The 14,023-nt window shown below is 40.2% G+C and overlaps 1 protein-coding gene across 1 annotated transcript in view; it reads right to left on the reverse strand.

The window, feature by feature from the left end:
* Abca13 (ATP binding cassette subfamily A member 13) overlaps nucleotides 1–14,023 on the reverse strand; it is a 422,085-nt gene that overhangs the window by 213,505 nt on the left and 194,557 nt on the right. The window contains exons 37-39 of the mRNA XM_078039756.1: nucleotides 13,266–13,443; nucleotides 9,601–9,819; nucleotides 2,209–2,405 (exon numbers count right to left, since the gene is read on the reverse strand). Coding sequence (XP_077895882.1) covers nucleotides 2,209–2,405; nucleotides 9,601–9,819; nucleotides 13,266–13,443 — 594 coding nt within the window. The remainder of the gene's footprint in view (nucleotides 1–2,208; nucleotides 2,406–9,600; nucleotides 9,820–13,265; nucleotides 13,444–14,023) is intronic.

Consider the following 14,023-nt stretch of genomic DNA (forward strand, 5'->3'; position numbering starts at 1 on the left):
AAGCCCAAGCCCAAGCCCAAGCCCAAGCCTAGAATCGGGGGGGGGGGCACATTTGTTTGCTTGTTATCCCTGATCCCTTCTCTGTCCTCTCTTTCTAAATTTCCCCTAAAATTGTGGGACAGGAACAGGATAATTCCTTTATGCCCCATTTGAATTACCCTTCTCCCTTCTCATCTCACCCTATGGCAGGCCTTAAGTGATAGACTGGAGCCTCTATTCTAAGACAGAATTCAATATTCTGAGCCTCTTTGGTTCTGGATGGTTAAAAAAACAAGAAAAAAAGGAAAAAAAAAGAAAGGTCCTTTCTTATCATTGCTTTTATTTTCCTTCAGTAACCAATCCCCCAGGATTCAGGCCAAGACTGAGAAAGACATTGTGCTCATAAAAACAAAAGCAAAAATTTAAAAAGACAGTGTGTAAGATCATGTATTAATCTTGCTTCTGAAGCTTCTAAACTTATTCACCAGCACCAAGATATGTTTCACTATTGCCCACGTTTCTTTCCAAACAAGAATGTTTCTATACAAAATATTGTAGCAATGCTTCTGAGATGTCAGGGCTACACAAAGAACCAGAAGTTGGACATTAGTAACTACCCATCCAAAGCTCTCCACTGAAAATAAGAAATAATGGAGATGAGAAACATGGACCCTCTAAGTCAGTAACATGAGTTTCCCCTTTCATGCAGTGAATTTTCTCCCTATTTGTGAGCCCTTCACATGCCCAACTCTCCATACCTCAGTTTCCTCATCTGAGAAAAGAAGGTGTGGGGCTGGAGTTGTGGCTCAGTGGTAGAGCACTTGCCTGGCATGTGTGAGGCACTGGGTTCGATTCTTAGCACCACATATAAACAAATAAATAAATGAAGGTCTATGAATAACTAATAACATTTTTTTAAAAAAGAAAGAAAAGCAAGTGCTAAGGTTTGTATCTTAAATGTCCCCCAAAGGCCCATGTGTTAAAGTCTTGGTCCCCAGTCTGTGCCATTATTGGGAGGTGGTAAAATCTGTGGGAGATAGCACCTGGTGGAAGGAAGTTGGGTCCCTGGGAACATTATCCTGAAGGGGATGTCAGGGCCCTGGTCCCTTCAGTCTCCCTCATTGCTTTTTAGCCACATGGTAAAACATCTTGCTTCACTACATGCTCCCACCATGAGGAACTGTACTACAATAGGCCCAAAGAAATAGAGCCAACCAACCATGGACAGAAACCTCTGAAACCATAAGGCCAGATAAATCTTTGCCCCTTGTATAGATCATCTCAGGTATTTTCCACAGCCTCAGAAGACCCACACAGGACTGTGGTGAGCCGTTCCTGCGGACTGTGGTCGCCATTACATGATGGCGCTGGCTCCGCTGTGGTCTGTGAAGGACAACTCCATATCAGAGAGAGTTGGCGTATTGTCAACTCCTTATCAGTGAAAGTTGGCGTGTCGTTCTCTAGCACCCTGTGAGAAGGGTCCACGTGGCAGCTTCGCATTGGGGTTCGAGGTGCTTTATTAAGGCTGGGAGGGGCATCCAATTATTATTCCGGGGATTAGAAGAATTATTAGAAGAATATCAAGGGCCTGAATAAACTGCTGAAAGAAGATTCCTGAGTCGCGTCTTCCTTGCGGGCAAGGGGGTCGTGACAAGGACAGTTGATCCTAGATGATCTTTAATGTCTTCTTTAATCACCCGTGCATCCACAGTGAAACACAATATGGATAAAGACAATTTCAACTAAAATCATGTATGATAACGCTCATTGCAAGTTGCATTGCTAATACTGAGGAGAGGACAAATTACAAAGTAAGCATTCTGAGTACTACAGAGCTATGATCAAACATATCTTAAAATCATCTGAAGATTTTATTTGTTCCAGAAAGAATAAGACATCCTTATTGTGGCTGGGCATGGTGGTGCACACCTGTAATCTCAGCAGCTCCAGAGGCTGAGGCAATAGGATTGCAAGTTCAAAGCCAGCCTCAGCAACTTAGCAAGGCCCTAAGCAACTCGGGCAAGACCCTGTCTCTAAATAAAATATTTTAAAAGGGCTGGGGATATGGCTCAGTGATTCAGTACTCCTGGGTTCACTCCTCAGTACCTACCCCCCCCAAAAAAGATACATTGTTATTGTGCAGTGACTTGATTCTCACATATAATAGCTATTCTTTCTCTGTGCCACAACATTGTGGGGAGACAAAGTGGAACAAGGCCCAGATCTTACCTTCCCGATACTTGAGCAGAATGTCCCAAAGGCTGCGCCGGGAGCAAGGGTCCACCCCACTTGTAGGTTCATCCAGAACCACTGTCCTCGATGTGCCCATGAAAGCAATGCCAATCGAGAGCTTCCTCTTCAGGCCTCCAGAGAGAGTTTGGGTTTGTTTGTGCTGATGCTGAATTAGCCCCACATCCTTGAGAGTTCTGAAATAAGAAGAAAGGCTTCACTCTTCTCTCCAACACTTGAAAGCTTTGCTCTGAATTCCACTCCACCTATGAGGACTATGGTGACTGAGATATTTATAAAACACAGGTACATCAAAAAGGCTTGGATGATACATGTGCATAGGAGTCTTTACAGAGTAGCATTGTCCTTCCACGTGGGCGGATGACACCACACCCCTTTGTTATCTGTGATGCTGGTCAACAGTGACTGCCAAGTAAGGTGACTATAAAATACTTTATCTCCTCCCTGGAGAAGCCTCTCCATTTCATTCAGACATCCTGCCAAGGGAAGACCAACATTCCCTCAATATGGTCGAATGGTTGAAGCATCAGTGTGGTCAGAAGAAGAAGAGCTCCAGAGCTCACTTGACAAGGCCTTTAACTCTCTGGACCACTAGGTACTCAAATTGTATCTCCCTGATTTCCTAAATAATTAGGAAGTCCCAAGGACAAGCCACTTACAAAATATAAATCCTCAATTTCCATTAATATAAAAATAAGCCTCTTATTCTCTCAGGGATTTTTCATTCTTGAGAGTTCCAGAAAATTTCAGATACCTATCCCAAAGACTTCCCTGTGTGAAGCTTCATCCTCCATGTCTATGGCTCCACCATCTTTTCTCACAAATAACTGCCACTCCTTACCATCATTATACTCTGTTAAGTCCACAGGAAGAAACCTACTCCTACCTCATCACCTGTTTGAAGTCTCACTCCTTGTTCAAGACCCAGCTTAAATCATGCCTCCCTGAAACCTTCCCCTGGACATTCAAACCAAGTGGGTCTGATACCCTAAGCTTCAGGGCTTCTTATCACTTCCTGATAGCCAACAACTGAAGGGCCTCTCTGAACTCAGGGAGACTGTCAGACTACACAGGCGCTGTAGAATCACAGAGGTTCCACATAATCTTGAGATTCAGCAAGAGTCGGGTTTGGAAACCTTCCAGAATACTAAGCAAAGCACTGAGTGAGTCCCAAGAACTTGCTTGCCTGATGACTAAGTAAATTTTTCATGTCTGCTTTATTATTTATATATTTTCTATCCTAACACAGAAAGAGCTGTAGCCAGCTTCTTAGTGTCTAGTTTTCAGTCTATGCATTTTATATTTAGTTCAAGTTCAGAGTGTACTTTCTGCTGGTTAAATCTCAACCTAAACTTTTGGCAGTAACATATGCACCTGCTTTCTGTGTTACCCACTGTTGACAACATCCAAGTTAGAAACAGGAAGATGAATGGTTCAGTTTCAGCAGGAAACTGCTGGACCCTATAGTCTACCAACATGTTCCCATCTGGGTGATTCCAATACAGCAGTCGATGTGACTCTCCCAAGCTCAGTTTGGACCCAGTAATCAGAGATCAGTCAGTAGAGAAGACAGACAAGAAAATATATCAATACATTATCAAATACTCTTGAACACGCATGTTCTCATTATATTTCTACATTAAACCACCCCTCTTTTTTTTTTATTGACACAGCTCAGAATGTCTATACTACCTTTTTGTATAGGCAGACCTGCAGTGCTGCCTCACTTTACACCCCAAACAGGCCAAAATCCCACCTTCTCATTATTCTTGGCCTTGTGATTCAGAAGTGGTTTTGACTCTGAGACACTCTAACCTCTACCTGTGGGTCTGTCACAGCACATTCCCTGCACAGGTGCCAGGCAAGGTGTTAAGTGATGGCACTGTGCTTCTGTAATGGAATGTTTCCAAACAGGCTGAGGTTTGCTTTCTCTTATCCCTTAGGCAACTGGCTAGCATCAGTCTGTTTTACTCTGTGAATTTGCTTGTTTTTGATGGAAATCTGCTTTTCCAATACATTTTGAACTTTAACATATTAAAATATTTTATGGTCAAAATTACTCATCATTTTTTTCTTAATTGGTAAAACCAAGAGTAATAGACAGTAACAATGAGGTAGAGAGAATAAGTATGAGTCTATTTTATTTGTGTGCATTTTATAAATTCTTTCAAGATTGCTCAATGCTATCTATAGGTGCTGGGTGTTTATGATGTATATTTGAGGATAGGGGCAGCAACAAAGCATAATTCCTTCTCTACGAGATCAGCATCCTATGAAGACATCATATATACATACCCAACTAGAACACAAGGAGAAGAAACACAGTGCTATGGGTAACCCACAAGAGACTGTGAGTTATTGGTCTTGAGAAGTCCAGCTTGAAGTACAAGTTTCTATTCACATCAAAGTGTAGTAGAATTTAATCATGGGTTTGAAGAATGTCATTTATTCAATTTATAAAATTATAACTTTTTAAATGTTAAAAAACTTTTAGCACTTATCCTGGTTAATCATAATTAACATTTATTACACATGCATTCTATGCCAGGTTTTGTTTTAACTGCTTTGTGCATATAAATAAATATATTCCACACAACTTTCCAAAGGTTCTATTGTTGAAACCATATAATATTTGGGAAACCAAAGGTAGAGAGTGTATATATTGCAAAAAGATTTCTAAGCAAATGTCAGAGCTGGATTTAAACCTAGCAATCTAAAGCCAGACTGAGCCATTATAGCCTACTGGCATCCACTGGGTCACTGTGACACCCATCAGACATAGCTGTTAATGATCCCACTCTTGATATGGACTATAGTCCTTTCCCAAAGATATTATGCTTATTTTCCCAGAACAAAGTATGGAGCCTGATGACTTAATTTGTACCCATGGTATACCCATTAATATCAACGGAGGTCTAGGACTTGACTTGTTCTCCAGGAAAGGATACATTCCTAGGACTTTAAGTCACAAGGTATTGTCTGGAGAGACTAAACATTGCCTCAGGAGCCATTTCTATTTCATTGGTTTCTGATTGTGGTTCAGCTACTTTGATCAAATGTAAAGATTAGAGAAATATTATGGTTTGGATCTGCAATGTCCTCAAGAAAGTTCATGTGTTGAAAGCATGGTCCCCAAAACAGCAAGGTTCAAGGGGGTGGGGGGAGTTAGGACATGACTGGATAGTAAGGGTTGTAATCTCATCAGATTAATCATCTGGTGGATTAATGATTTGAATGGATTAACAGGGGGTAACTAAAGGCAAGTAGGGTGTGGCTAGAGGAGGTAGGTCACTAGTAGCATTGCCTTGGGAAGTATATCTTTCCCTGTTTCCTTTCTCTGTTTTGTCCTCCTTTCCCACTGCCATGCCCTTCCGCCATGATGTTCTGCTTCACAATTGGTTGACCAACTGCATTGTTCTGGGCCCAGAACCATTCAGTGGCTCTACCATGTACTGAGGCCTCTGAAATTATAAGCCAAAATAAATATTTTCTCTTTTAAGTTGTTCTTGTCAGATACTTTAGCTACAGCAATGAAAAGCTGATTAACACAAGCAGAAAACAATCTGCAAACATTGGTCATATTTTTACTTGATAATTTTTCTTAAAAAATCCAAGGTCATAGAGTGGCTAGTATTTTTTTTAAATTATTGATCAGACACATACCAAAAAGAAGCAAATACTTCCTGCAAATTTATTTATTTATTTATTTATTTATATTAATATAATGTGATTTTATTATATTCATTCCATTTATCCTCCCCTTTCCCTTCCTTCCTCCCTCTCATTCTCTTACATGGATTCCACTGATCTTCACTATATCTTAATGATATCTGATCCCCTCCCCCATTGCCTTCTTTCCCTTATTTTGCTAATTGAAATTTCAAATTTCTTCTCAAAACAACATGAAAACTCTCTAATTGAGAATATTGCTAAACAGTAGGAAAATAAGGAAAGGACTTTCTCTCATATTATCTACTAGAGACCCTGTTTCAGAGGTTTCACTTCAGGCATCCATTCATTTATTCAGCAAACGTTTACTAAACCCCCCCAATGTGTGGTGCCTGCCATCTACTTGGCTAGAGAAACGAATTGAATCTTATTTATAGTTTTAAAAAATATATGTGAAGAAATATAAGAAAGTATAGTAAAATATGAGAAAGGTAATAGTAAAGCCCCACGCATTGTGGGAACTTTCAATCTAGTGAAGAGCATTCTCCATTCACCTTCACCAGTCCCAATGACTCACGACCAAGGTAGACCCTAGACCTTGTCTTTCCAGCTACCATAGTTCCTCCAGTGTCTCAATTCTGTGAATTCTTTTCTGATCACATGTATATTTAAAACCCCTCTCTCTACTCAGCAATGACTTACTCCACCAAAAATCAATTTTTCATTTTTCCTCTTCATTTAAGGTCCTTCCTCCCCTCACTTCCAAGTTTCTAAGTCCATGGCCATCAATATAATAACTTCTTTGCATGCACCCTTAACCCTGAAAAATGTTGAAGCTAAATACAGGTTCCCTTTACCTCCTGCTAACTTACCTGAACCAACTGTGCTTGCAGGAGAGCCAACTGCCAGCTCTTCTTCTAGGACCCTTTCCCTGTCCTCTATATTCACCAAGCCTCTAGTGCATCCAAATCACCCATTCTCTGCTGAACCACTCTCAGCAATGTACAGATATGTTACTGTGAGTTGTGTCTTTGAAGCATCCTTTTTTTTTTTACTTCAATTTTCCATTCTGGTACCATCCCATTTATTTTCTCCCTTTTGCCGAAAAATTCCTGGGAAAATTTTTACCAACTTTTGTATTGTTACCAACTTTCTCCCCAATTTTCTCCTTCTCTTTTCTCTTTAATTTACTTGAGTAAGATTTTCACCCCTAGCACATTACTGACATCGCTTTTCTGGAGGTTACCAAAGACGTCTGCATGCTAGCCCAAAGGTCACTTCTCAGTCTTCCTCGTAATTGGACTGCAACAGCACTGGTGCACTGATCTTCCTCCTCCTCAATGGGCCTGGTCCACTCTTTTGTCTTCCTCCTTCTTTCTTGGTTTCTCTTGCCTTTTTAACTTGTTCCTCCTCATCTGTCCATGACTGTGTCAGTGTATCCAGGCTCTGCTCTGGACACAGTGACACTGTGTCCTCTCTTTGCTCTACTTGCACATATGCCCTCATTGATCTTGTTACTACCTCCAACCTGAGTTCCACGGAGTAGGCCAGAACTCTAAAGGGTAACATTAACCATATAACATCTCATTGATTCAAAACCCCGACATGTTCCTCTCTTGACTATTCATCTTCTCCAGGCCAAAATAAAGGCCAAAAAAATTAACAACGTGTCTCTTGACAAACGTTCACTCTAAAGCTTCTTCGAGGGATGCCACTCTCTTGAGCTCACATTTTAATTAAGCTAGACATTATGGAAAACAAGGGGTGCTACAGGACACTAATAAGGAGCATGTTGGCTCTAAATCCAATGTTTTCAGTTTTCCCTCCCTCTAATTGAGAACTACTGTCCTAGAACATGATCTCATTCTGATTGCATTTGCAAAATTGGCTTTGTTGCCAGGTAACATGCTGTGCATTGATAACCATTAAGGTTGCCTGGTACCCAAATAAGATGAAGCCAATGTAGCATTGTTAGGTGCATGATTTAAACCGCCAATCACGAACACTGTAGAGTTTACTATAGCCCAGGGTAGATACAATATTTTAAATTAAAATAAGTGACCTGTGACTTTTAATATAAGAAATTTGGTTGTACATAACCAATTTGTTATTTTGTAATATGTAGATCATACAATGTCTAGTCATTTCTTATTAAGTATATACTCAAATTTAAGACAGGCTTACATAGTAAAAAATGAACATTTTTTCCTATACATTCAAGAGTGCATTGTCATTTACACTATAACTATTCGTACTCACTTTCTGAAGACATCATAGGTATGAACGAGCCCACTGTACGGTAAGAATGCCTTCCTCATGTGCCAACAAGGTGAATTTTAAGAGGGGAAAAGGGCCAGACATGGTGGCACACACCTGTAATCCCAGTGGCTCAGGAGGCTGAGGCAGGAGGAAAAGCCCTAAGCAATTTAGCAAGACTCTATCTCAAAATTTAAAAATATAAAAAGGGCTAGGGCTAGGGATGTGGCTCGGTGGTTAAGCACCGGTTAAGTGGTTACGTTAAAACTAGTACAGCGAAGTATTTCTGGAGAAACAGTTTGCCACCTTCCAGTGCTGTTCTATAATCACTAACAAATCATCTTCATTTCCCAAACCACTGGAACTTACTAAGAAATATCCATTTTGAGTCAAGGGAACACCACCAGAAATGTGCTGGAGAATACCCTTTCCCTAGCCTGGCACTTCTCCAGAGGCCCCCATCTCTCATGCTACAGCCGAGAAACCATCCCAAAGGAAAGGCAGCAGAATGCACCTGGCATCCGAGAGTCTTGGTCATACCCACATTGCCTGTATGAACTGCATGGCCCGATCGCCCTGAGCTTCAGTTTCCTCATGTATAAACTGAAGACAGCCCTCCCTGCCTCGCAGGGAAGAGACACTACTATGAGACCACACATGTGGTCACTCTCAGCACAGGTCATTTTAGCACTTCCTTCCAGAGACATGCTAAGGGATCCCACCAGCATTCCCCTTCCTCAAATTTCTTCTGCTCACTTCTGCAAAGCATATGTTCTCCCACCAACTCAATCCACCACCTTCTCTTCCCTGGATCTCTGTCATAGCTGCCTAAGAACCCTATCTTTTAGTCCATGCCTCACAATCCCCTTTGTTCCAACCCAGGTTATTCTCCTCAGTCTGACAGTGCGATTTACATTCTTGCGCCTGGTCTCAGATGTACTGTCAGTGCTCCTTCCATCTGTACTGTGGCATCTGCTATAGTGTAGCAAGACCTACCTTCCAGATCTGAAGCCAAGCACAATCCCCTGCTTTTTAACACCTGTAAGTGCACTATACAGTTCTAACTCCTTGCTGTGACTAACACGGTTCTTTACAACCAGTTCTCCTGCTTGCTTCTGTGTTATTTTTATTTTAGGACACCCCTGGGAACCCTTAGCTCCAGACACATAAAATTCCTCCAGCAGCTTACCCACACTTTCCCACATTTGCTCAGCTCTTCCCCACTTCAAAGACATAACAGATCAAATGCAGTGACTTCCCTGGAAAGCCCTCCCTGATATTCCCAGTATCCGTGGATATCTTAATTCTATGGTTGAGAACCATTTGCTAAATGTCTTCCTCCCATAAACACAGGCGTAGCTGATTTTTTAACGTGTCTCCTTCTACACTCTTCACTTACAGAACTAGGCAAGGACAGGAGGAGTGAAGAGACTACTGTTTACTAACTTGTTGATTTGCTGCTGTAGCTCCTTCTGGGTCCACCCTGGTGCTTTTATGGAAGCAAAGAGTAGGAGATGTTCCCGGACGGTGAGATTGGCAAATAGGACGTCCTGCTGCGGACACACCCCCAGCTCCATCCTGACCCTGGACAAGTCTGTCTGCAGATTCTTGCCATTGATGATGATGGCCCCAGAAGTGGGAGGGTAGAGCCCTGTCAACATGGATCTGTCAGAGAAAACAAATTAGCATGGATAAAAGTGATGCTGAGACTCTGAACATTGATGATCCAATCAACTCCCAGATGAAATGCGCATTCCATAAAGAACCAACAGTTTCTACATCTGCAGTTAAAAGGAGGTTCAGGGGACATTGGTTGATTAATCTTGGAAATGTGAGCATATGATCATGTCTATACCCCCATATGGATCACTGTGATCATAGAGCACTAAAGTTGTATCAGACTTTCAGATGGAAAATCCAACTTTATTTGTATAATAAAGGAGTCAAGCTAAAGAAATAACATATTTTCCTCGTAACTGAGCATAAGCAAACAGAAATGTCAACCTAGATTTCCAACCTGTGGCCAGTCCTCCACCTGCTTTCACCAGACTATTTGTCCCTATCAAATCCACAAGAGTTGAGTGATCCATTACCCAATACTCACTTATCTGACTTCACCAAGCTGAGGATTGCCTAGTTCTGCTTCCTTGTTTCAACTGTTTCCTTATTTATAAAATGTTAAGAATTCACCTATATTAGGACTATCAAATATACTCCTAAGTATTTATGCAAGAGAAATTAAAACATGGCCATATGAAGGTATTTACATGAATATTCATAGCAGCTTTGTTCACAATCACTAAAAACTGGGAACAGACTCAATTATCACCAACAGATGAAAACATGACCAAACTGTGGAGTCTCCATACAATGGAATACCACCCATCAATCATAAGACCAAGCTGCTGATAGACTGCAACCAGGCGTGAATGGGCTAAGAAAAAAAAAAAAAAAGAAAAGAAAAAGAAAAAACAGGCACAATTCCATGTGTAACAGATTCTAGAATAATTTATGGGGACATAAGATAATGTCTGTGTTCCCATGTGTTCCCAATGTCTGTGTTCCCACTGTGAACACAGACCATTCTTGCAGATGGAAATCCAACTTTACTCTTATAGAGGAGAAGTCAGTATCCTTAGAAGTTGGTTCCACAACTCCTCATGAATATTAAAACCCTCAGATGCTCAAATGCCTTATACAAAATGGAGTCTGAGGTAGGAGGAACATAAGTTCAAATCTAGCCTTAGTAACTGAGTGAGGCCCAAAGTAATTTAACAAAAACCTGTCTCAACATAAAATAAAAGGACTGGGGATGTGGCTCAGTGTTTAAGCACCTCTGGGTTAAATCCCTAGTTAACCCCCCACTCCACTCCCCCCAAAAAACACAAAATGTAGTGTTTTAAAATAACCTATGCAACCCTCCCATATCATTTAAATCATCTCTAGATGACTTTAATACTTATACAATGTATATGGTGTATAAATAATCATCATATTATATTGTTTAAGAAATAATAACAAAAAGTCTGTACCTATTCAGTACTGAGGCATTTTTTTTCTCAATTTTTAAAAAATTTTTTTAGTTGTAGATGGACACCATACCTTTATTTGTTTTTATTTTTATGTGTTGTCGGGGATTGGTCCCAGTGCCTCACATATGCTAGGCAAGCGCTCTACCACTGAGCTATAACCCTCACCCTCTCAAATATTTTTTGACCTTCTATTGGTTGAATCTGAGAGTGAGGAGCCCATGGACATGGGGAACCAACTATACATATTCTGTAGGAGTCTCCAAGAGGTTTGTTTTTAATGGTGAAGACTGAGCTCATTAGTGGGCCTCTTGGATTCTCATTAAGCCCTGCTGTAAAGACAGGAGCACTGCACAGGACTGAACATGCACTTCCCAGGTTCACTAGCTGCAGCCTAGTCAGCAAGCTTTGAATCTTCAGGGAACTCCAAATTTAATTCTCATCATTCTGTTAAACAAGCACACCAAGCTTTCCTGGGCAGAACTGTACATTAGTAAATGCAGAATGTAGAATGCTAGCTTTGGGAATTATCTATATAACTTGTGCTTCCCCAATTTGCAAGCACTAAAAGAAGTCTCAGAGAGTTTTTTGGTTCTATTCCAATTTTTTTCTGAGATTTCTTTTCCCCCCCTGTCAACATGGATTGAACCCAAGGTTGCTTAGCCACTAAACCATTAAGCCACATTCATGGCCCTTTTTATTTTTTATTTTGAGAAAGGGTCTCACTAAGTTGTTTAGGGCCTCAATAAGTTGCTGAGGCTGCTTTTGAACTTGTGGTCCTCCTGCCTTGGCCTCCTGAGTCCCTGGGATTGTAGGCAGTGACCAGCCCATATATAGATTCTGAAGCCTTGTATATATTAATTTTCTGTCTTTCATAATAAGCTTGAGGCAAAATCCTTTGTATTATCTTCATACTTTCGTCCTATATATTTAATGACAAAAGGGATATGATTTGTTTTTAAGAGAAATCCAATAATTTCAGGGGGATAACCTTTAGCATACCACCTGTTCTACCGCCAGCTCAGAACTATGACTATTTGAATTTATTGCTTTTCCAGGGTCACATAATTGGATTCTTTAATCAAATGTAGACCCTTGGACCCTAAGCCAAAAACCAAATCTCAATAAAAAAGCAAACAAGAAGCAGAATATGGAAAAAAATAATTAAAATGATTTAAAAATTTGCAAATATAGTTCTACTATTCAAAAAAGCAAAATTATCTTGCCCTCTAGAAAAAGAAAGTATCAAAGGATTTTCCAAAACTAAAGTAAAATATAATAAATTATTTGTAGGAAATACAAGAAGAAATATTTAAAAAAAAAATCCATCCACCGGAAATGGAGAAAATCTTACTGAGTGAAATAAACCAGATGTAGACTATCAAGGGTTGAACGTTTTCTCTCACAGGTGAAAGCCAGAACAAAATAATGGAAAGAAGGAAGCTGGGGAGGGGGTCAGAAAGCACAGAGATTATCGGGAAGATCAGTGAAGTAGAAGGAGAACTAGAAGGAGGGAAGAAGGAAGGGAAAGAAATATGAAAACGATTCTGACAGACTCGTGTTTATATATATATATATATATATATATATATATATATATATTCACCTTTGTGTACATATGTAAAGTACCAGTCAAAAATAAATAAAGGAGTGAAAGGAAGATCAGTAGAGGAAGGAGAAAAAGGGGAGGGAAAAGGAAAGGAAAGAGGAGACGAAATGGGGATCAAAATCAAATTCTTTGTGCATATAATTTTGTCAAAAAGAATTCGAACATAATTATAATGATCTGATAAAAACATTAACAGATTGACTTGGTTAAAAAAAAAAAAAAAAACAAAAAAAACCTCCATGCATCCCATCCTTCCTCAGAAGCTATTCTAGATCTAAAATGTAATTGGGTAATTGTGTGACATAGATCCACTCTGGGGAGAAGGCTCTGACTCTCTCCTGTGTCACTGAACTCTGAACTGGACTAAAAAAATACAAAGAAAAAAAAAAGAAAAAGAGTAAAAGAAATCAGACCTTCGGTGTCATGGGTAAACTAGTGTTTGTAAGAACAAAGGAAAGCAAATTGGGACGCACATGATGGTGGTTTTCCCAGCACCGTTGGTCCCCAGCAGTGCAGTGATTTGGCCTCTGTGAAAGGTGAGGGTGAGGTCTTGGACAGCCACCTTGTGGCCCTCATGCTCCTTAGTCACAGACAGCAGGGTGACTCCTGGAGCGTCTCCTTCAAGCTCTCCTCTGCTTTGCGGTAATGACCCTGTGAGAAAGATGAAAATTTTTTCTGATATGATTTCAAAAGCCCCCCCAAAAACATTTACACTTATTGTTGCATTGTTTTCTTTAGAACTGAATTCTAATTCTGTGACATGCAAAGCAGTTCAAAAATCCGTATTCAAAGCAAAAAGAAAGTTACTTAATGGCAGAAATTAAGTGAAATCACAGATGACAGTTTTGAACCCTTATGAGAAATAATTTGTAGAAAATACAAAAATAAAGACACACATGTATTTCTTGATGGAGAGAAAAGAACAAGGCAGGTGAGTTACACACTAAAAGATCCATAAGAAATATTCTGCTTGATGAGAGTTGATAGGTATTGGTTAATCTATTCCAAATTTTCTAAAAGATTCATGTTTTACTAGTTTAATCAGAAAAAAAATTACTCCCAATATTAACTCATAGCATACAAACACCATGATGGTGTGGGAGACCAACCTTGCATGTGACTGAGTCACACTCCCGGGTTGGGTGCTGAGCACTCAGTCACAGAAATGTGGCAGAGCTCTCCCCACCCTTCTTGGGTTTGAGGGGAATGGTGTCTGGTGCATGGGTGTATC

This window comes from Ictidomys tridecemlineatus, chromosome 2 (assembly GCF_052094955.1).
Source record: "Ictidomys tridecemlineatus isolate mIctTri1 chromosome 2, mIctTri1.hap1, whole genome shotgun sequence".
Taxonomy (NCBI): domain Eukaryota; kingdom Metazoa; phylum Chordata; class Mammalia; order Rodentia; family Sciuridae; genus Ictidomys; species Ictidomys tridecemlineatus.